A 23,747-nucleotide genomic window follows, 5' to 3' on the forward strand; every position below is an offset into this window, starting at 1 on the left:
ACTGCAGTGCACAGTGATAGTAGATGTAGGTTGATCTTAAAGTCATTTGCACACACAACTGTATCTCATCCAAATCCAACTTATTGAAATTTCACTGATTTCGAGCAATGTTCAACTACAAATCTCTTTAAGATTATTTTCACATTTTATGAACAGAAGTACATAAAATATTGTGACCACAAAGGTGCCCCTGCAGATAACCCCATAGAGCTGAAAGTGACTACAAAGGAGCGACGCTCTTATAAATGCCCTGACAGCAATACAAGATCCAGTGAGAACCAGCCAGCTATGAGAAGATAAAAAGCCAAAGAAAAACAACCTATACTCAGTACGGCACTCAGAAAAGAGCTGATTCCCTCCAATTACTCTGTAGGTGTAAAGCTCAAAGCAGACTGCATTCGTCTTGCTCAGCGCTCGTCAGTAGTATTAGGAGGCAGTCACTCAAGTGGCCCTTCCACACCTCGTGTCGTTAACATCATTTTCCTTTGTTTTCAGTCTGTAAGGGATGTTACTCACCAAATTAGTAACTTCTGAAATTACAGTTTTGTAAGCCCATTTCAGGATGATGTCACATCAAAGCAGAGAACAAAAGCACAAACCTTTTTTTCACCACAGATCAGAAATACAGATCTCTCAAGGATAAAACCACCGTGGGTCCAGTACACACTGCCTTCAGACACAACTATTGCTGATAAATTCATTTGATGATGTGTAAACTGACTGCTCTATTCCACCTCCCACCTCTCCCTCTTTCCCTGTGCTCTCTGAAAAGTTCTGGTCTCTAATTAAATTCATAGATATAGCTAATTAGCTTTTTATTCCAATCATCATGACAGAACCAGTACTTGCAAAGAAATGTTAGTATTGCATATGGGACTTCCCAAAGATTCAAATAGAACTAGAAACAGAAATCATGTGACCTCAAGGTTGGATATTAGGAAAAATTTCTTTACTGAAGGAGTGATCAGGCACTGGAACAGGCTGCCCAGGGAGGTGGTAGAATCACCATCACTGGAAGTGTACCAGAAACATGTAGATATTGTACTAAGGGGCATGGTTTAGTGGGGAAATAATGATTGTAGGTGGATGGATGGACTGGATAATCTTGGAGGTCTTTTCCAACCTTGGTGATTCTATGATTCTGTGATTCTTTGACTCTGTGATTCAATTTTTCCTGTGTAGTGACCTCACCCTTTTTCCATATAGCAGCTTGTAAAATCTCACTTCATCTTAGCAGAAACCCCAAATTTAAACTGCTTTACTGCTGTCAACAATGATATATAGACTTGCAATGTCACACTTGGTTTTGAAATCTCATGTTTTAACTGAGAAGGGAAATGGAGTGAAATCTATGTGATTGTCTTACATAGAATTTCATCTCCCAGTAAATACAGCATACATGAACATGTTTTAAAAGCAGAAGCATAACTGTGTTTCATTCTAATTTCCCAGTTAACAAATAAGTTAGGCTTAATTGTTAACATTGCCTTTAAATCCCAATAAATCCCTGCAGTTACAATTCCTTTTTTCAATTATTGATCTCATTGTTGTGGAAAAGGGGAGAAGGCCGGGGGAAAGCAAGGATAAATATCAAGGGACTTAATAAATCACACTGCTACAAACCTTGATAGTTTTGGTACCAGGGTCACTCATACTCACATCACACAGAACCTCTGTGCCAGCTCCAGGAAACAAGTACACATTTGCTTGTACTCATCCAGGCTAAGGAGATGATAGTAAAAATAGACGTAAGCATTGCTTCTTCAGGGAAAATTCTAAATAAACAGATGGATCATTGCAGTCAACCATATGAGAAATGTATTTACTGAGTGGAAAAGCAAATTTCAGGATAATACAACATAGTAGAATAATATAATGGTATATAATTTCATAAACAGATATAAATATCTTTCAGTCACTATTTAGTCTGTCTAAGAGGAAAAGAAGTTCTTGATGACATCAGCAATGAAAAAGAGATTACTGAACCTTTTAGGGGACGTATGAAAGAAATGATCCAGCTTTCGCTTGTTACTCACATCCTATTTGTCAAAACTTGGGGAGATATCTTAGGCACTGAGCTCAGTCCAAAGTTCTTTCAGATTCCTTTAAAATTAACAATTATACATAACTTGAAATGCTTTTCAAGCATTGAAATACTGATAGATGATATTGGAGAATTCACTCTCAACACACATTTGGAGCTACAAGTGAAGACACAGGTGAAAACTCTGTGGCATTTCACATAAATAGCATTACAGAAGGAATCTATGGAAAACAGGTTTTAAATTAGAAGTCTTTATCACCACATACATATATACTTTTTTTTTTTTGTTGCACAAAAAGAAGCTATACCCTCTCAAGTCTAATTTCATTAACCATACTCAGAATTATACTGAAAAGAAAAGAAAAAAAAGAGTAGTCGTAATAGCTTCTGTACTAAATGCAAGGTTCGAGTTAATCTATTTCTATTAGAGATTCTCACATGTCTTTTACTGTAGCCATAGCTTAAGTTTATTGTATGTCATAATCTAGACTTGACCACTGGGAAAATGTAGTAAGATCTGAAAGAATGCTTCTGATAAAGGCATTTTCATTCAAGAGTCTAATGAGGAAAGGCCAGTGTTAGGGAGAATTTCTAAACTTCTGATTCATCAGAAAATGTCCATGGTAAAATAATGTACATTCAAAAGCTCTTATTCAGACACTCGACTGCAGGAGACATATATTTTTCTTTATAATAAACAGTATTCTTCTCACTATTTGACTGGAAAAAAAAAATAAGGAAATAAACTCATGCATTTTCAGTATTTGTATAGACATGCACATATATATTTGCATATATATATTGTATATATATGTATATATACATGCAGTCACTCTCATACCAATTTACTCATCATAAAATATTGGGGTTCTAGAAATTATTAAATAAAAAAGCACCACAGACCTCCTGCTTTCTACTTACTATAATCTGAGTTTCATAGTGTGCTATCAAAGACATCACCGATATTTCATAAAAGACAAATGGGAACAAAAAATTATTTATAACAAGAGACCTCACTACATGAGGTTCTTCAATTTTATTCATTTTAAAATTAATATGGTTTTCGTTTCATTTATTTTGCATTATTAAATATGTGAAATGTAAAGAAAGGACTTAATGTTGTTTGTTAATGCAATTTATCAGATTGGTTATGCCATGTGATGTTTACAGTTTACTCTTACTTTTATAACCTTTAGCCAGTGTTTTACATATATAGCTAAAGATGTGATTTAAATAAAATTTAGAAAATTGTTTCAAACTTAATTATATCCATTTCAAACTTAAATATATCATATATATCAGTAGACAAAGATGACATGGCATTTGAGTTTCTAACAGAATAGCCAATTCTATTGCTATCACTCAAGGTATAGGTTAAAAAGCCCTATTTGCTAAACTTCAAGAACTATAAGATACAGTTCAGAATTATTTCAAATACCAATATTTATTTAAATGATCAGTAATATTTCAGATTCTGCTGATCTTTCAGAATATTTGGTAAAATATTGCATATGCTTTTGATTTTGAATTATGCTGCTCATATAAGTCAAAAACAGCAAATGTGTTTTTCCCTTGAGAAATTAATATTCATTGCTTAAAGCCAGATGGTATCTCTTCAGTGCACGTGAGACCTGCATACACAACTTATAAATTGCTAGTGGGCTTTGTATGTGTAGTTTGCAGAACTCTCTCTGTGTACATTAAATTGTCTGGTCAGTAAAAACACTTTATTTTTTCAAACTGTATAATTAAAGTAGAAAGTGAGTGTGTCAGAAGATAAATTGGGATATGGAGCCATTATCGACCTTAACACTGTTTTTTCCATATCATATTGGGATTCCAGTGAGAATCAAACAAGAAGACATTATGTTGAAGTATGGCTTTACTTTGCAAGTGTCTCTACTGGAATGAATCTGGAGTTCCACAGTAAAATTTCACAACCAGCAGAATGACAAGTAAAACACATAGGATCAATCAGAGCAAGGAGACAACTAAGATTTAAATTCTGAGATACTGACTGTGACCTTAAGTCAATGATATAAGAAGAAAATGACAAAAAATTCCAAAGTGAGTATATTTGTTGCCATTTGTTCTTGGTCGGTGTGGAAAACATCTCTCCTAAACAAAGAGCCATACTTTCCAATCTATACTGCTGTCGATACAGAAAAGGTTTCTGTGTTATTCTGTTCTTTTCTCTGTGTGAGACACAAGACACCCACACACATTTAGAATGTGGATAAATGCTAATAACGAACAAGCAAACAAATATCCCTGAAAGCTTCAGTTATTCTATTTGGAAAGGATTGCTGACCTAGCAGCAATAATGAAAAATACCAGTAAAGAGTTTAAAAGGACAGAGAAATTGATTCATGTAAGCCTTTTATTTAATTAAACAAAATAAATATTAGTAATTGTTTTTTCTTTTTTATGAAAGTCGTCCTCTGTACCTTGAATACTGGTGAAAGGACTAGCAAGGATATTCAAACAAAAATGAAAATGAAAGGCAAATGAAAGAAAAAAGCCTCAACTAACTAAAAATCTTGAAAGAATTAATGATAATGACCTGATTTCACGACCAAGATCTTGGCAGATCATCCTGCTGACTGGAGAATTAATCTATTATCACTGTTAAACAGCTTTTATACTACCTCAATGATTGCCTGAAAGCATTAAGTTACAGCCTCTATTATCTTAGGTTTTTTTCAGAGTGACTTAAATGATTTATGAACTTACTGAATGAAATAATGATAAACCACGTTGTCTAAATAAAAGTTCATTGTTCTAGGGAAAAATGTCAGTAGGGGGCTTAATACAGTAATCATTTTTAAAATATTAGATTTTGAAAGTAGGTATATTCTGGAAATTGATTATGATAATGTTCACAAAAATTGAGATTCACTCCCTTCCTTGCCATTTGAGTTTCCTTAGGATCTTTGACTAAATGCACCAAACAAATAAGAAGAAATGCACAGAGATTGTCAAAACACAGACTCCTGCAGTGTATTATTAAAAAAAAAATACAGGAGGCAATCTTGGCATCAATATTCTCTTTTGTTGCCAAGCTAAAACACTCTTGTATTCTTGTCAAACAAACTGACTCCTGAGAACCTTCCTAATCCTGCTGGCTCAGCCAGCACTATTCCCCAGCATCCTATCCAGTGCTGGCACTTGTTTAACTCACCGAGAGAAACTCTACCCTTGTTTTGAAACTCAGTTTTTCAGTATTTAGCTAAGGAAATGGAGTGAGGGTTTAGGGAGAAACCCTGGCTCTGGTCATTGGCAGAACAATGGAAAGGCATTTGAATGCTGTGTGATTAGGCTCACTGTAACATGCCTTGTTATTTTCTGAGATTTCTGTAAGATTCCAGAGAAAAACAGTATCTCTTAAATATATAGGTTTTTTTCAGCAGGATTTGGCCATGCTTTTCTATAGACCTTCAAAGATTGACTTAGGGCAAATGTTAGGAATTGGTGTCAGATGTGAGCCTGATTGATGCCTCCTGTGTTCGTGAGTAACAGCTTGCTCTTTACCTAGCACAGAAGACTTCTCTACTGTTCTCTCTATTATTGCCTCACATAAACAAAAAAACTGGAAAGGTAGGAACATTCCAGAAATCAGATCTCACTACCTCCTATTTGTTCTTCCTCCCTGCCTCCAGCTCCCTTATCCTCATCTCCCTCACCCTCACAAGCATCCACAAGAACTCAGATTCATTTACTATTGCTTTTGGAGTTATCCCTGACTGAAGAAGGCCTCGTTCATAACTGGGGCCATACTTACATGTGTCCTTTCTTTATCTCCTGCACCTCGCTCTGACGGTTTCCTTAGGCTCACAGAGCTATTGGAGGTAGTCCATATGTTGTAGCTATAGGAACATCAGTGAAGGACTGAGTTTGAGAGTGTCTAGTTGATGTAATCAGCAACCCCTTGAAATTACTGGTGAACTCAATTGGCCTTAAGATTTAATTAATCTGGAAGATTTTTAAGAGTTTCCTGTCGGGTACGTGTAGCTTCCCAGTTTAAATTATCTGTTGGATTTCTGTTTGTTTGTTTCTCTCACCTCATTACAAGTGTGTACCTTCCAGAGAATCCTTTGGATAAAAGGTACATAATTTTGATAACAGCAATTGCTAGCTGTAAAGCAACACTAGCTAGTAGGTGTTTAGGATCTAGAGGTAAAACACAAATGCTTTCCTATGAAAAGGAAAGTTGCATTTGAAACAAAGCCCTGTAAGGTAAATTCTTTTGCAGAACATTGTTTAGGTATCTCTAGACCTGGAAGTACAGTCATTACGAACTTTTATTTTGCTCAAGTATGTACTTGTGAAAGTAGTTTCAGCAAAGTCAATTTTGTCATGCCTTTATTGTCCATGTCACGTCTTTATTGTCCCTGTCATGTCTTTATTGTCCCCAGCTACCTAGACTAATAGAGGCTATTCGGGACCACTGCAATCAGAAATGAAACTGATATTTTTCAGATACAGACATTCTTAAGAAATATCCTACAGTTATAATTTTATTTCATTTTTCATAATTATTTTTTTCACTGTGAGAGTCTACAAATGTTTGATTCCTCAGAAATGGAATTTATGTCTTTTTGTTCAGGCTACAGTGCTTCAATAATGAGGCCTCAGTATTGGACTACAAGCACTATTATTACAGCAGAAATCCTCACAATCACAGAAATTCTCTTTGAGCTGCTCTTCTCTATTTCCAGTCTATGAACCCCTGTATATAAAAAGAGGACTTTGTACATTCCATAGACTAGGGCTTTGAAACCTTCTGAGAATGATGATACATCTCATTACTGTAGCTTTCATCCACCAGGTTGAATGGAAAATCCCCCAAAGCAAGCTGACCAATTACGATGAAGGCCAGAAGCAATTTACTGATACAGTGAACTTCAGGAAAAGGCAAAAAGAACTCTTCCTTCTATTTATTTCCAACCGATATGGCAATTGTGAAAGATAAACTTGTTTTCTCTTTGGTACATTTATAATCCTGGCTCTCAGTGGCCCAGCAGCGACACTGTGCATACATTTCTATGCCCTGGGAAGCAAAGGCTCTGAAGAGTTGAAGGCAATGGCTGCCCAGTTTGCTAAGCTACCTTGCACTATCATTTGCTAGAGTCACAGGTCGCTGACTACAGCCAGTTCTTTCCTCAATTTCTGCTGCACACATTTGCCCCATTTCTTTTCTTGATATATCCTGTGCTATTCTTCTGCTACTACCCCCCTCATCTTTTGTCTGTTTTGTATGTTCTGTGTTAAGGAAACTGAGACTCATGGCTGAGCCCTCATCAGGTTTCCAAAGGAACTGGCTTATCTGAAGAAGATAACACCTCTGACACTGCCAGGACCAAATGGGCCCTTTCAAAAAATTGTCAGTGATAATGGTTTCCAGAGTATGATCAAGTGTACAGGAAGTAACAGCACCAAGAAGTGCCATACCACTGCTTTCTTTTTACATGGATGACAGCAACCAACTCTTTTCAGTCCGCCATTTTACTGAACATTTGTCTCAAGAGAAATTACTGAGGACGAATGCTAATTCTCTCAGTCCCTAAATTTACAGCTGAAGGCAATCTCGGGAAGAATATAAGGAAATTTAATTCCAGACTGCTGGCGAGGGAAAGAAGTACAAATCAGGCCATGCACTGTGCACACACACAACTGAACTCAGCAACTCTTTATTAGCACTTTCTGTCAGGAAGTTGGATGTGAAGGAATCCAGTGGTAACTGTGGGCTAAAATATGTTGATTGGGAAGTAAAATAAAACTGATTTTAATGTTGATCCTACTTAACCTCTTATGCAAGTGTTAAAATACTTTAATGAGTATTCAGTTAGGCTTCAGCCTTGCTCACTTTACTGTGAAGGTTCAATTATTGAAGTATTACTCAGAGTATATGAGAGGAAACCAATATGTCTTTATAAAAAAATAAAGTTTAATTAGATAGCATTACTTTCTAGTCCTTTATTTTGAGTTGCTCACGAACAAACACAATCCCTTTTAAAACAGCCTCAGAATAGACTCTTCTGAAGCCACATACACTGTGCTCCACAATTCTTTATGTATTTATATATATATATATTGAGCTACTCCGTTCTTTAAGACACATTTTTTCTCCCTCTGAAGACTGATAATCTACACGTTTTAGGAATAGCTCCTTGAAATGGATTTCAATGGTTACTAAAACCTAGTCCACCATCAGAAGCCCTGTGTCGTTTCCCCTTTTCCACCAGTCTTTGTAATGCAGTTTTTCCCAAAACTGTTTTATTGTGATGATTAGAAACCTATGCTAAGTTGTCAGCCTACATTTATCTGTAGCAAGTTTATATCAATCTGGTTTTCTAACAGCTTTTGGTTGAAATAGTTCTTACCATTCTATGATATGTACACTAATAGGAACTGCAATCTCTTTCATCTCTTCCCCTCTCTCACTCTCTCTCTTCCCTTTCCCAGCCCCCATATATGCAAATTTTTTTCAGCTCAAAAACCGAGGCACTTCTTTTTCCTGACTTTTCACATCTATTTCAGATTTTAAATCATTTTTCTTTAACAAAACCACACAATTTTCCTGAGAAAATTTCCTCAGGACCCTATCTGATAGCATAAATACTCCCGTATATCTGTAGAAATTACTTCTTCTGACACAATGCAGATTCTTTGCATAATTTCACAATCAGTCTTTCCATCCTGGTAACCTCTTGTCTTGTTCTGTTTGGATTTAAACTCCTTTGTCCGCATAGCTGATTTACATAAGTAGCACAGTATTCCTATTGTGTATTAAATAGCAAATTACAAAATCAGGTTTCCTTGCCAAAATACATAGGTTGATCTGAAAATAATGCCTCCCGTTTCTTACCATGGGACAAAGAATGGAATAACACTATTCAGTAGAGTGAATTCTCAGCTACAAAACCTAAGTTTTCAACACAGCCACCACCATTAGTTATGCATTTTTGTCAGCAATGAACAAGAGCCTGCATGCTGCACCCATCGAAATCTGCACCAGCAGAAGTGAGCCACTGTCATCACTGCTGAAGTGCACCATCCATCACCTCACTGTGCTCATATCCACCATTTGGTCTCCACCAACATGCAGCAAGCATCACTGAATGTCAATGGGTGCCGTTTTTTGGAAGAAGGAATTCAATTCCATACCATACCTTTGCCTTATACACACTGTCACATCAGACACTATTCTGTTTGCTTTCTGTCATAAGGCAAGAAAATGTAATGGGACATTGGTGGGAAGGTTCAACCTCTACTGCCATACCACCAACATCTGCCTCTGATGGCATGGGCCAGCATCCTAAAATAGAAGACATTACTTTGGAACATCCCTCTTATTTGCTGTTATTAACTATACAAACCAGCTTCTATCAAATAAACACCTTCCACAGACACAGCACTTCCACTAATTTAGATGTTTTGAACAGCTATCCAGGTGTTTCTCTGACATTTCATATAATATTGGCAATGAATGTCACCATAAACTGTGATAATTATTAAGTTTCCTGCAGTAGGACATTTCCTATGAAAAATTATAGGAATATTACTCTGCCATAGAATCAGCATAATCAACTTACCTCTCCCAGCTTGTACCAATGTTGGAGATATCGGCTGCAATTATTTAGAGTACTGCAAAATGTGGTTGAAATGTTATTACATATATTTTTGTCTCTTTCACCTGTATCCTGTAGTACTGAAAGTTCCTCTCCTTGAGGAGAACTTTACAAGACCAGCTTGTTTGCCCATGGACATAACTGACTTTTAATGCACCGAGAGTTGATTTTTTTACTGCTACTCTCCCATAACTTATACATCAGTTGTTTTTCTCAAATGATTGTTTTATGGTCAGAAAGCCTAATAGGAAGAGAAGGTGAAGTCTAATTTTATCTTGACAGAACTGCATATACTTAAATTAAGGCCTTCCATAAGAAATCGTGCTCAATTAATATGTACATTCTCTCAGTACCAACCTTTGACATCCTTTATAACAGGATCATGTTCAGATGAGCAGTTGTTTATAGCGTGGCTACAAATAAATAGTTTTTGGACTCATTGGCATATGAACAAGATGAAAACAATGCTAGCATGGAGTACATATAACGATATGCATTCAGTTTTTTTAGTCTTGAAGTTGGAGTTTATCTGTTTAAAATGCAAGCTTATTCTGCAATGTAGGAAGTGAAAATAATTAAGGCTGCTGAACATTTTGGAAAGTAAGAACCATACATGCGTAGTCTGCCTCCTGCCATGGAAATGACAGTACTGGTATGATAGAAACAGGCTTTCAGGGATGGAGAGAAGAACAAAGGTAAAGGAGGCCTTTCTGTCAGCACTGATTGGAGGGACAGCATTTTTCTTGGCCATATAATTCAGCTGAGTCAATGCAGGCTTGTGTTCCCCCTCTTTCTTCTCCTTCCTTACCTCTCCATTTTAATAAGGATTGTGTCCCTGAGGAATCATTTTCATAAGGTAAAAGATAGGTGAGGAAATGAACAAACCAATTAGACTCCAGATTCTTCAGCCTATGAAAGCTCACAGACAAGCAACAGGGATTAAATTTACATTGTGTGATTCATAACAAGGTCACCATGTTCTGCATTACTTGCTAAGGGAACTGTATTTTATAGGGAAACTTTGCAGTAAGGTTCATATTTGGAGGACAAAATAAAACAAAAATGTAGTTTTTCCCTTGATTCAGGTAGCTTATGGCCTCTTTCCAGCTCATTTCTTGAAGGGACTAGGCAGAGGATGCAAATAAACACAAGCAACACTCTTTTGTGGATTCATGTAAATTACAGTCAATTAAAACCTATGCACAAACCCAAATGAATAGCAGAGATATGACTGCAGATCTATAAAACCTAACAGTGTTTCTGTAATGATGACTCAGAAGAGAAAAAAAAAAACCTCAAAGACGTGATTGAAAGAAGTGAAATGAAATACTATTCCATCTTTCTTGTTTTTAGCAAGATAATTTTGGTTTGCTGTTGACTAATACAGAATTATAGGAATAAAATGCGCTATCTCAGTCTCTGCATTATTGGCTTTACATTATCGGTCCTGACAGCTGGCTTTTAAAATGCAGTAAATATTGGGCAATGCTTTTCTGTTAAGACAAGCCACTTCATCAAGCATATTTCCAAATCACACTTTCTTTTCAAAATATGTTTAATTTCTCTGCATGTGGCAAAGGAGCCCATTGCAAAATTGACCTGCAACAGACTGCCCTCTACTGCATGCATTCAGCAAAGAAGCACAAAGCAAGTTCCTTAACAATAAAAGCTTAATGTATTGAATCCTGCAGATTTGTCACAGGGCACTGGCCATTGAACTAAAAAACAGCATGTACCTGAACGTGTACAGCACTCTTCCCTTCTTTAAAGAACTGCATACCTCTATGGAATAATAGTTTAAAGTAGGTGTAAAAACTGCACAGGCTGTTTCATTGTTTCAAATGAAATCAGCATGTGTTGTTCCACCAAAAACGGTCTGTGTTTATAGGCTGGAGAGTTATTAAAGATGGTAACAATCTGTCCTGCGTTGCATCGCTACGGCCTTTTTCTCTTTGCTTCCAGAAAGGATCTATGACAATAAGAGGTGAAAAAAAATAGAGTTGATCTCTCAGACCTTATTTTCTCCTCCTATCTATTTGCCATTCACTCACTACCATTAAACTGAATTCCCTTTTTCATTCTGATGTCCTTGGTAAACCCGAGGTTTTCCCAAGTTATGCCTCTTGCAAATGATTAAGAAGACATTTCATCAGTGCTGTCTCAAAGACCAGAAACCAACAGCTTCCAAATGTATCATGAAAGCAATTCTATAGCCAGGCATAAATTCTCAAGTAGGCCTATACTTTTGAAGAAGTCTTCCCATTTTTCCTTCTTTCCTCATTCAATATGACTTGGGCCATGCTAATGCTGAGGTTCCTGATGGAACAAATACTTTCAGCTGCCAGTAAAAGAGGAGGGCTCTTAAAGCTCAGTCCTTCATGGATAAGAAAGCTACTTCTAAAACACTGGTACAAACTGGTATAAAAAAAAAAAACATTTGAGTAACATTTGAAATGCCCTTTTTTATACAATGAAGCCAATGCTTTGCCAGTGTGAAGCAACAATTTCATTCTTAAAGTCTCAGCTTACGTCTTGATGCGCAGCACTGAAAAGCAATTGAACTGGATCTTTCTGCACAAACAAGAGTGTCCCACAGTAACCCCAGAGAAAGTGTTTGAATGCCTCAGGATGCCTTAGGACATTTTTCAGTATGTCACTAGGGCAGACTAGAGGCAGGTATAAACACCAACGTTCTCCAAAGCAACACAGTCAGTTACCAACATTTCTTTATACAAAACAGAAACAACACAAGAAGGCATTTCCATAGTACACAGTGCATATATGGCCTTGCATATATTTCAGCCATGAATTGTGTCTGCGGATTTATTCCCACATGAGAAACTTTCCCTTAAGGAAACCCTTGTTGGTAATTTACAACTTCTAAGGATGGTATCTCTGCAATTGCTTTCCCTTTGCTTCATACCTGTAAATCTTGTATCTTGTGCTAAATCCCTGTCGACTTCTGTCCACAAAATCTGTGTATTCCTGTGAACGATGGAAGGGTCCCTTATCAGAGAGGAGCCAGTCGAAGGGGCTTGTGGCATGCTGATCCGAAACAGCAGCAACTGCTAAAACCCAGCAATGAAGACTCAGTGCTATCCACTCCCATAGAGCCATCAGAGAGAACAATTCAGCACCAGCACTGCATCGCCATATCATGCTTCCACTGGGGACTTAGAGCCTTCATTCTCTTAGCTTTCCCTCAACACCTAGACAAAATACACAGTCAATTAGATAAGCACACACTAGGCATCCCTTGGAAGCAGAAACAAGTTTCCTTTCTTTCAGCTTAAAGAGATAGTGGCCTCTACTTTATTACATATTACATTAGCATAAACCCCACTAGGCTAGTTAACATTGGAGTGTTTCAGTACTTCAAACGCTGTGAAACTAATGTCTTCATTAACATCATCAGCGATAATATTTACTGTTGAAGGGAAACCTTCACAAATTGTCATGGGAGGGATTGTTGTTTTTTTTTTCTTTTTTTCTTTATTTTTCCCTCCCCCATAACACCGATCGTTAATGAAAAATATACAACAGAAGAATTATTGCCTTTTAGCATCAGTTCAGAAGCGTTCAGCAATGTCTATGCATTAAGATTTCAGTTCACCTACTAGACAGAAAACAGGCGAGATTCAGAAGAGCCAGCCTGCTTTCCTTTTTTTGTCCTTAGAAAAGTCACTTAATGGCTTGCCTTCACTACATATTTAGTTAATAGGATCAAGTTGTCCTGTTCCAAATAGCATAGCTGGACAAAGAGTAAGGATGTTGTTCAGCTGTACTGGAGCTACCCAGAGGGATGAGTTCAATGAGCTACACAGGCTTCAGATGCTGCAATTTTAAGTATCCCTAACAGCAGCACTTGACCTGCAGTCCAATTCACTCCAACTGAATGGCATGATCTGGAAATACTATTGATGTTGAGCCTAGAGAATGGTTTGGGTGTCCAATTAAAAATCAATAATCAGTCATAGCTCCGTTTAAGAATTATTCAGTGAAGACAAGCCACAGTTTCTTCCTATACTTCAGTCTCATAATTGTGAAATGGAACAATGATTCTTTATCTTGCTTGCTTTATATTTTGTGAAAATATCTATTCAAGAGCATGAACTCCCAGAAATACTGAAATATATAGAAACAATCCATTTTGATTGTCAGTGTAAGATAAAACAACACAGAATTAAGCAGAATATGCTAATATGAGGGCTTTCATTTTTCTAGTTGATGAAATGATGTGAATATGTGCTCATGAAAAACATTTTTTAATTCACGGTCAAATAAAACAGCATTCATTATGACATTTTTACTGTGCCCCCATTATGATTTTTTTTTCTTGGCAGGAACTTTTTTTGTCTGCATCAGTAATTTAATTTTCAAGTATATCCCAAATAAAGGTTGCTTCCAAAGAACTGTACTGCAAATACACACTCTTTAACACCCATCCATTATACTGAAAATGTTGTAGCTGAATAAACATGCTCTTTCCATAATTTCTCACCATTAATATTCTAAAGAGTCTTTGGTATAGATTATAAACATATCTGCTGCAGGATGCAAACTGCCTCCAAAAGAGAAGTTCATTTGGACCAACAGGAATTTACAGCCTAAGAAAGTAATAATTATCTGTTATCTCAACCAGAGAAAGTTTGTTGTTTTCTTAGCACAAATGTAAATGTTTGTAAAATGTGATTTTGACCTGATCCTGCAAACATTAAATGCATAATGAATCTCACTGAGAAAAGGCTATTCATATATTTCACACTGAACATATGTCAGAGCACTGAGTTGTAATCGTGGTAGTTTATGATCATGAAACACAGACTGCATTAATTTTGTAAATCCTTTCGAAATGAGATTCTGCAGCAAAGAACTCTCTTAACTGTTATTTGTACTCTCGAGCAATTATTTACATGCAAAAAACCCTGCAGATTTGTGAATGCTGGTGAAGCTCCCATGTCTTCTCTCCAGACTGGTGTTTCTTTCTTTCACAGATTGGTTTTTATTTGTGTGAGGTTACACTACTGTGCAAACTTCATGGCATCCCATGAACAAGGGTGCACAGATCTGAAGCAAAACAGAAAAGCAATAGCTGACTCTCCTGGGCCACAAAAGCCACTGTGGTTATTTGATGGCCATTTCCTGATAAGAATTAGCTCACAATGACTGAAGAAGCCATGCACCCTCTCCCTCCTACCATTACATGCCTATAATCAGGAAAAAATATATTACACAACAAATCCATCTCCCTCTTTCAACTTCTCAACAGGCTAGAAAGACTCTGGGCATGATTTCTTTACATTATCTACAGTTCTAAAGGGCATAATGAGAATTGTAATTTTTTACACCTAATGTTGTTATCAGATTGAGAGCTAAGACAGTGTTCCATGTTTTCTAAATTAACTTTTCAACTGAAAAAAAAAAAAAATCATATAATGGTTTAATGTACAAGAGATAAGAGTTTACTCTTTTGGGTCCTTATTAACAATGAAGTGTTTTAGGGCATTATACTGTCATGATGACTAATTGAGCTCCTTTTGAATTTAAAATGATAATAGTGAGACTGGAAAATGAATTGTTATGTATAGGTAGCATCTTCCTACATCCAAAGGAACAGTGAAAAGCTATCCTCTGTATTAGCCTTGACACTACACTTCATGCTATGTCATAAATTTACCACCACCAAAGCACCTTTAGAGAACCTGTGTAGTGACAGAAGAAAATTATCTCCTTGTATAAAAAATAAATGACTTTTTCCAAAAGAGTTTAAATATACAGCTGGTCACTGGGGAATGCAAAACAACACATGTGCTTCTAACTGATACTTATCCACTTGTGCATATTGCCCAGTCATTGCAGAAACAGCCTGCATATCATGAATTCTCAGAACACCCTTGAGAGAGAAATTTTTACCTCAGTTTAACAAACAGGAAACTGAAGCATGAAAAGACCAAGGTTAAGATTTTGCAAGCTGCCAGAGGGATTTAAATATGTATTCTGTGTTAAAAGACAGATTTGAAAATCTCAGCCTAAGGAATTTTCCTAAGGTTACATTGTGAAAGATCTCTCAAGATTTTTTAATACTCAAATTCACTAACAAATTCAAAAGCCTGGCAAACAATTTTCAAATATAGGTATGTGGAACATACAGAGGTCGCATTTAGAACAGCCACCACAGAACTCCAGGGAGGAACGATGTGAATTAAATTTGCAGGAGAGCACCTGCTGTCTTCAGGGTGGGCTGTGAGAACTGGAAAATAAACGAGTGCCTGGCAAGTAACTGAGGTGGTGGATTTTAGAGCAGAAGAGACACTCTGTAAAGAAGATGCTTCAAATGAAACTGGCATATCAACATGCTGCCTCTTTAAAGTGCTAGCTTAGAGGACAATTACCAAGCATAGATGCACAGCCGAATTACTTTCTGCTATCCCCAGCGTTTCACCCAACTACTACTTGCAAATGCTGATAAGTCTTCATCCTTTCCCCTTCTAAATTTTGAGGTTATATTAAGCTCAAGAAGCATATTTTTTTAGAAATCTGTTAGAAATCTGCGGTCCTCACATTCATTAATGCAAAATGGTCCTGACTGAGTAACTTCTGGGAGTACTTCTGGGAAAGCTATGCTTTATGTTTCATGAACATGTAAAGGGTGCTGAAGATTGGTAAACCCCATGCATTAATTCCAGCTGAGAATGTAGTACTGGCAAGCACAAAACAAACACTGTGACTACTGAGCCAAATGTCACCAAGCTTCACCTGGCAGCAAGACTACAGGAAATCTGTAACCTTTCTGTTCTCTATTTTATGGTACAATACAGCAAATTTATCTTCTTTTTTTTTTTTTTTCAGGAAAATTCTTCTAACATTAGAAATGATATATGATTGCATAGGAGTGGGTTATAAGGCCACTAAACTGCTGCACCTGAAAGTTCAAACTTTAAGTGTTTGCTTTATTTCTCCATTGAGCTCTCTTGCATAAAGACCATGAACTGATAAATCATGTATACTAAACTACACACAGTCAGTGCTATGGACATAGCCTCAGATATCCTTTCCAGCGTTACACATGGAACAATGCTTGCACAATCTCTGTCAGCATCAGAGAAATGAATGCAGCACTGTCTCCATCATTCTCCCTTTTTGCTTCTTACAGTAATCTCCCCCTGACGGTGTAAAAGGCCAAAGCCCTTTGGTTTAGAATTAGAACTTAAATTTTGTGGAAACAGTGAAACAACCCAGTTCTCCCATGGCAGCATGATGTCCTTCTATGCTTGAAGGATTCTGTTGGATAAAAACTTACTTTGTGGTAAAATGTTTAGGTTGTAATTCTCAGATATGTCCTTTTAAAGTAAACTAATGGGCTTATCATGAAAAAGATGTTCTCCACAAGTGAAAATTTAATGTCTCCCAGATTGTGTTTTCAAATGCAAATCATAAATCTAGTTTTCTTTAAATTAAGCAAGGTCATAATTGATAAATACATTTCCCTTTAAGAACAAGGGCAACAACAACAACTCTGAGTGTGAGAGATTACTCTTATTGGTGTAAAATCATGGGCTTATCAGCTGATGACCCTGCGTTTTCACTCCTTCATCAGAATTGTGAAGATGATCTCGTCCTCAACTTTTGGCATAATAACAGTGTTAAATGAATGAGATCTGGGGATGAGCTTGTCCTTGAAATTCTCACGCAGTCCAGTGTAAACAGAAGAGCCAAGAAGCTGATGATGTGCCATGGAATAAAAGAGCAGAAAGTGCTGGAATGGGTGTGGGCTACACAGGAGAAGAAAAAGCAGGGAATGTGCTATGCTCTGCTCTCACCCATTACATGTATCATGTTCTTCAAACAGATACATCCAAATCCATAGAATAAACTCTGCCAAGCTAAACTTGCTAAAGGATAGCAAAAGGACACATGAAATAAAGTTCTGTCTTGCTCTCCTAAGCAGCCATTTGACAATGGTTAACTTTCACACATTAGCTTTCAACTACCAAAAGGACAGTGCAGTGACAAGAAAGGCAGGATGTACATCTGGCAGAACAAAAAAACAGAATAGAGTTTGGGGAATTAAAGGATGGATAGCTCTGTGTGCCACCAGATCTGATACACATGAGGTTCAAGATACAGCTGCTGCCAGGACTCAAAAGTAGAAAGCACCTAGGTAGAATGTATGGTCAGCAGATGATTTTCTGTGGGGGGGGAGTTTGCATCAGCTTGTTTTCTGTTGTTCAGGTGAGGCCTAGGAACTGTCATCAAATGAAGGCTCAAAAGCAGGTATGTTGGCAAATCTGAAAGGAGAAAATAATTCTACACTTAACATCCTTAAATGAATTCTAGACTTAAAAATACATAGGATCTTCATATCAGGTCTTGATGTTTGCTTTGACTACATGCACCCTATTAGAAACATATTTTCTTTGTTCACAGCTTCACCCACTGCTGAATTTCAGCTTTCTTCTCTACTCTCTATGTGAGACAAGGATAAGACTACAGTAATTACATACCCAAAAGCCAAAGCAAAGAACTAATGGGATGTCTGATTTTAGCTCTGTTTGGAATGTGAGTTTTGATTGTCATGGTTTGCATGGCTGCCAAAGGAAAGTGCATTGGTGTTTGCTCTGTATGAGCAGCAATTCACCCCTGCAGTGTCTGTGAGCATGTAACTGGATGTACCCATATGATTTTTATTGTATCCCTGAACAGATAGTGCCAGTTTCCTTAGTCCTTGAAGTACACCACAGCTGTCAGGTATGCTGAGGTAATTGTTTTCATGCCTGGTACTTCTAAAAGACCTTTTTTTTTTTTTTTTTTTTTTTTGCTGCCCTTAGGTACACCTTCAATCTGTTAACCCAAGTTCATCCTCCTTTGCAAACCTCCTGTTTCAGCTGACAAAACAGGGCAGCATCCCCAGATTACAATTTCAGGTTTTCTACCTTAAAGAGTTAGGCTGCTCCTCTGGGGAGCATTCTGAGGGGAAGAAGTGAACTGCTGGGGCCACGGGTGGGCCTCAGTGGCTCTGGCTTCCCTCCACCAAGCCAGGGCTCGGGGCTTCTGAGTCTTCCATCCCCGCCCGACAGGTTTGCCTGTCCCATCCCCAGCCACTGTGTCATCTCTTGGATTCACCGGCTGGACCTCAGGCCTGGCTGACCAGGCCTCAGGCAGGCCCCTGCATGGCTACCAACCCCACACAGTTCACCCTCATTGGCTTCTGGGACCACTGAGGCCCGTGCCCACCTGGACGTAGCTTGGCCCCTGGCTGCATACTCTGGCTTTTTAGCACTCTCTCAGTTCTCATAAACCAAGTGTGGCAGTTCTTCTCTACCACATAAAGGTAGTGAGTGATTTATGGAAGAACGTGAGAGCGCCTTGAACATATGAATTGTGTTGGTACATGAAAAAGAGAGAAAGAAATTCACCCACTCTTCAGGGCATGTCAGCTTCTCATCTGAGATTCCTCTCTATGTCCTTTGGAAATAAAATCCAACAGCCACACAAGGAGCTAAAACAATGTTAAATTCTGGAACATGTGAGCAGGACTCTGCCTGACCCCTGGGTATCGGCACCAAGGATGCCACGAAGCCACAATAAAATCTGATGCTTTCAGAGTTGCAAAGCTGCTCCAGGCTGAACAACTGTATAAAAGTTCTTAGGTCTTTATGTTTCCATAAGTGTATATGGGCTATCCTGTGTACAAAAATATTTGCATGTAGTACAGTATATGACATTTCAGTCTTGCTGCTCCATCACACGTTACTCTAAGTATTCTTCTAAACATCCAAAAATTTTTAATGAATACATCTGATAGAATGAAAAGAATAAGAATGGAAATAGTACAAGGTCTCTTAGGAAAAAAAAAATAATAGAATTTATTCTAAAGGAATTTCTGTTCACAGAAAAATCCTAATGGGAAATAGATATTTAGAAACTTGTATTCCAGCTAACCGGAATTTTAAAAACTTAATGCTTAACCTAAAATATTCAATATCCTCCTGTACAGTAATCCTTTTGGATGTATATCATTACTGGTGCTTAAGTATGTCTATAGATGCCTTCTAAAATGGGAGGAAGCATCTATAGACATGCTGCACACTAAGGCTTTAGTTTAAGATTTTCAAATCTAAGGACCAGGTTCAATATAAGTAATCACTGGTGACTGTAAAAGGACTCATACAAAGCTAAAAGGAGATGGAAATTTTGCTCACCAACAATTTGTTGACCTAAAGAAAATGCATTTCAGAGAGGGAACACTTCTTGGAGCAAAGTTGTATTGCATTATAATTCTGATTTTAGCATAGAAACATTGACAAGTCCCTTAACATTCAGTTAATATCCAGTTTCCATACTGGTGTCTCTTTTCCTGATAAGATCAGGAACCAAGGGAGTTGTGAAATCTGAAAATCAGTATCTATAGAGTGCTTTCAAATAATTTGATGACAAAAATGGTATAAGGTAAAAAAGAAAACATTCATTCTACTAATGGAGTAGCCAACTGCTTTTGTAGCTACTTAAAATATGTGGTTGTGAAGATTCTGTAACAAATGCTCAGGAAAGGAAATGGCAGCCTTGGACAAAATAGAAATTTCCTTAAAGTTACTGACGTTCTGATATTGTTTGTAAAATGATGAAGAGGCAAAATAATGAGGTGCAGGTATCCTCTGGTCTTAAGATGGGGCAAAGAGGAACAAAGAAGCAATTGAATGAAGTAAGGACATACAGACAAAATCCAGCTGACAGCCAAATTTCGTGTTCTTCCAGTCCCTCAGATATCTAACCAAATTCATAATCCCATTCTTGTTTCAAATTCTGACAGCTAAAGTCATGGGTTTGGGGTTTCTAGAAACCAATTTGTCAGTTTAGGTGCCTTAGTTCAAGTATGGGATATTGCTCTGTAGCGTTAGCTAAGTAACATCTGATGGAGAATTTGCACTCTTCTTGATTTTATTTTCCATGTGAAAATTAGTTTAGATCAGTAGTTAGAAATAATCTCCATAAAAATCTAATAGAACGTCATTTGTCTTTCACAACATCTCTGGATTCATTGCAATAAGAAAGGTTGATTTTATGTATTTTGTTTCTTATTGTTGATGTCTAATAAAATGGTAATGTTTTTGTTTTGTTTTTCCATTAGGTCCTTCAGACAAAGGTGCTCCAGAGCTCGTAATGTATTTTACAGCTGATTTCACAGATGGTGGAGCTGATTTTCAGCTGTTGTAAATGGACGGTTAAAATACCTTTCAGATTCCCAGGCTTCAGCTCATTTACGCTAGCAAAAAAAAAAAAAAAAAAAAAAAAAAAAAGATTTATACCACCAAAGCCTTACTGGAAAAAAATGCATAACCTGTTGTGCATGCTGCCTACACAGAACTCAGAGGATTCAGGAGCCCAGAGCTCTGTGTCTGATCCTTCTGTAAACTGTTGCATGACTTTGTGTAAGATCCTTTGCTTGAACATTCTAAGCCTATAACTAGTATATGGGCAATAGCCAGATCCTCTTAAATGTTCATGTTAAAGCTATTAATTTTTTATAGTGAGAGAGGGACTTTATGGCTGACTGAACAAAGATTCGAGCTTCAGCAAGTCAGTCTGGACCTAATTGCATCTCAGGATGGATAATATACAAGGCTTGGTTGTAAAAGTAATAATTATGTCATGTGTACTGGGCAGCCTGCAATCTCATATAAATACAGCAGTGAAGCTTCCTCATAAATCTTCTTCCTAAACATGATTATGAGACATTAGTTTAGGGAAAATAAAAGTTGTATGTCACTTTTTGGACAAATTTAGAAGAAATTATAAAATTAGAAAGAAAAAAAAAAGGAAAAATCTGTTCAAAGATACCCTTCTTGTGAACATCATGTTACAAGAAGAAAAAGTCTGGGCTATAGTCTCGTCACCAATTACAATCTCCCAACTGTTTTAATTTAGCTAAGTGATAGTCTGAAACCATGGTGCTGCAAAATTATCACTATTTCTTGTTGCAGTTGATAGAAAAGCACATTCTGATTTAATAGACGGATGTTAAGCAAATGTTGAAAAGCTTTAAACTTTCCTCTAGTATCTTTCCAGTGCAGAGCAGGGGACACATTGTCTACATTTCTTATTAGAGAATACAGATCAGTGCAGTCTCTCTAGATACGAGGAACATAAGATATCTTTATTACATCCTCACCTTTTTTTTTTTTTTTTCTCCTCCAGAAAGATTGAAAAAATGTTCTAGACTTTACCTAGCCAAGATAGACCTGCATGGAAATAGTTTATGAATATCTTTAAAAAAGAGCCTCTGCTGTTTCTCCAACTAATGCAAATAAACATGATAAACATATGTTAACATATAGCTTAAATGTACTTAGTAGGTTACTAAAGCTTTTACTTTTTAAGCTAATAAGTCAGATTAATCTCCCACTGGAGCAGTAATTAAACAAAGAGAACATCATCAACTAATGGCCATCACCAGCTAATGGCTCTCTGTGAAATGAATTCATTTCCAGAGGCTGACAGCAGGATGAGTTTCAACATGCATAAACATGCTTTACATTAAGAAGCATCTTCATTAGAAATGTTGTTACAAAACTGAGGAATAAAATAATTAATCCAGTAAACGCTGAGCAGCCACACATTCCTAAAGAACAGAGATGGGTGTCATCTCTGCCATGTATACCTGTCCACATTTCAAGATGGAGGTAAGACATAGAATGGAGTTTCAAACAGGAAAAAAATAAGGGGAAGGGAAGGGAAGGGAAGGGAAGGGAAGGGAAGGGAAGGGAAGGGAAGGGAAGGGAAGGGAAGGGAAGGGAAGGGAAGGGAAGGGAAGGGAAGGGAAGGGAAGGGAAGGGAAGGGAAGGGAAGGGAAGGGAAGGGAAGGGAAGGGAAGGGAAGGGAAGGGAAGGGAAGGGAAGGGAAGGGAAGGGAAGGGAAGGGAAGGGAAGGGAAGGGAAGGGAAGGGAATGCATAATGGATTTTAATAACCCCATTTAACTTTAGAGTCACCCAGTTAATCAGATATTTTTGTTATTTCCAATGGCTTAGTAAGTACTGAAAGAGCTAAATTAGCTCTGCAGAGTTCTCAGTAGTCATGAATGATATGGGATTAAAGATATAGACTAGTGCTCTGATTCCCCAGATTTAAGTCCTTTACTTGCAGTGTATGATAAATATCCTAAAAGCCACGTTTCTCATTAATCATGTGCTGGAAAATGTGGAAGTGAAAGTGTTACTGCAAATGAGTAGAATTTTTTAATCGCCATTAATGTGAGTGCTACAGCAGAGGTACCTGACTGATGAGCCTTGAGATCTCACCTCGTTATTAGAGAAACCACTACAGCTTAATAGCATTAATTTAGCTAACAGTACATATTGCCTGGTCAATCTTCTTTTGAAGACTGAACAAAATCTGTGGCTTTTGTGAAAGGCTCATTAAATATGTAAAGCTTTGACATGACAGAGGGTGTCCTTGTTTCCTCTTGCCAGCTCGTTATTTTGTGGCACACAGAGCAAATGGAGACTTTCAATGGGAGATGGGAAAACGACTGTGCTAATAATTGATCACACGTACGACCCAGGGCAAAAGAGCACTTACACATATCATATGTGTGGAGAAATGAATGGATGGATAGGTTTGGTGCATGTTATACGTATTTATGTACTCTTGTGTACATGTACATAAAGACTATCTATATATTCACACTTACTATACTACATGTAAGCTATTAATGTCAGAGCTAGGAAGCCAAAACAACCCCATTACAGTTTCAGCAGCAGGACGACTTAAGTCGTGATGTACTGAATGTCTGCAGCTCAGTGGAACCCTTCAGAAAATGGAACTCTTTGTGTTCTTCAACTTTATACAGAAAAATGTTGATTTATCAGTGATGGCAGAATACTAAGATGTAAAGAAACATGAGGTCACATTAAAAAATCTTCAGTTCTTTACTATTTCAATAATATCTGAGTCAAGATATGCAATGCCTTGTACAACTCTGTATGCAGCAAGTAGCATCATGAAACTTGATGGTTTTTTTTTTCCTAAAACTGAAGTTCATTTTGGTTCCAAATTATTATCTTGGAAATTGATC

At 37.3% G+C, this 23,747-nt stretch overlaps 1 protein-coding gene across 4 annotated transcripts in view; it reads right to left on the minus strand.

The window, feature by feature from the left end:
- The window catches only part of BRINP3 (BMP/retinoic acid inducible neural specific 3), a 201,626-nt gene that overhangs the window by 172,460 nt on the left and 5,419 nt on the right, over positions 1–23,747 (minus strand). For 3 of the 4 annotated variants that reach the window (XM_090145908.1, XM_090145911.1, XM_090145909.1), the window contains exon 2: positions 12,599–12,884. In XM_090145908.1, the coding sequence (XP_090002034.1) occupies positions 12,599–12,834 (236 nt within the window). In that variant the 5' untranslated portion in view covers positions 12,835–12,884. Of the gene's footprint in view, positions 1–12,598; positions 12,885–18,608; positions 18,766–23,747 lie in introns of those variants that run through there. The other variant, XM_090145910.1, reaches the window with a different exon arrangement.

This window comes from Phasianus colchicus, chromosome 9 (genome assembly GCF_987193195.1).
Source record: "Phasianus colchicus chromosome 9, bPhaCol1.hap1.1, whole genome shotgun sequence".
Lineage (NCBI taxonomy): Eukaryota > Metazoa > Chordata > Aves > Galliformes > Phasianidae > Phasianus > Phasianus colchicus.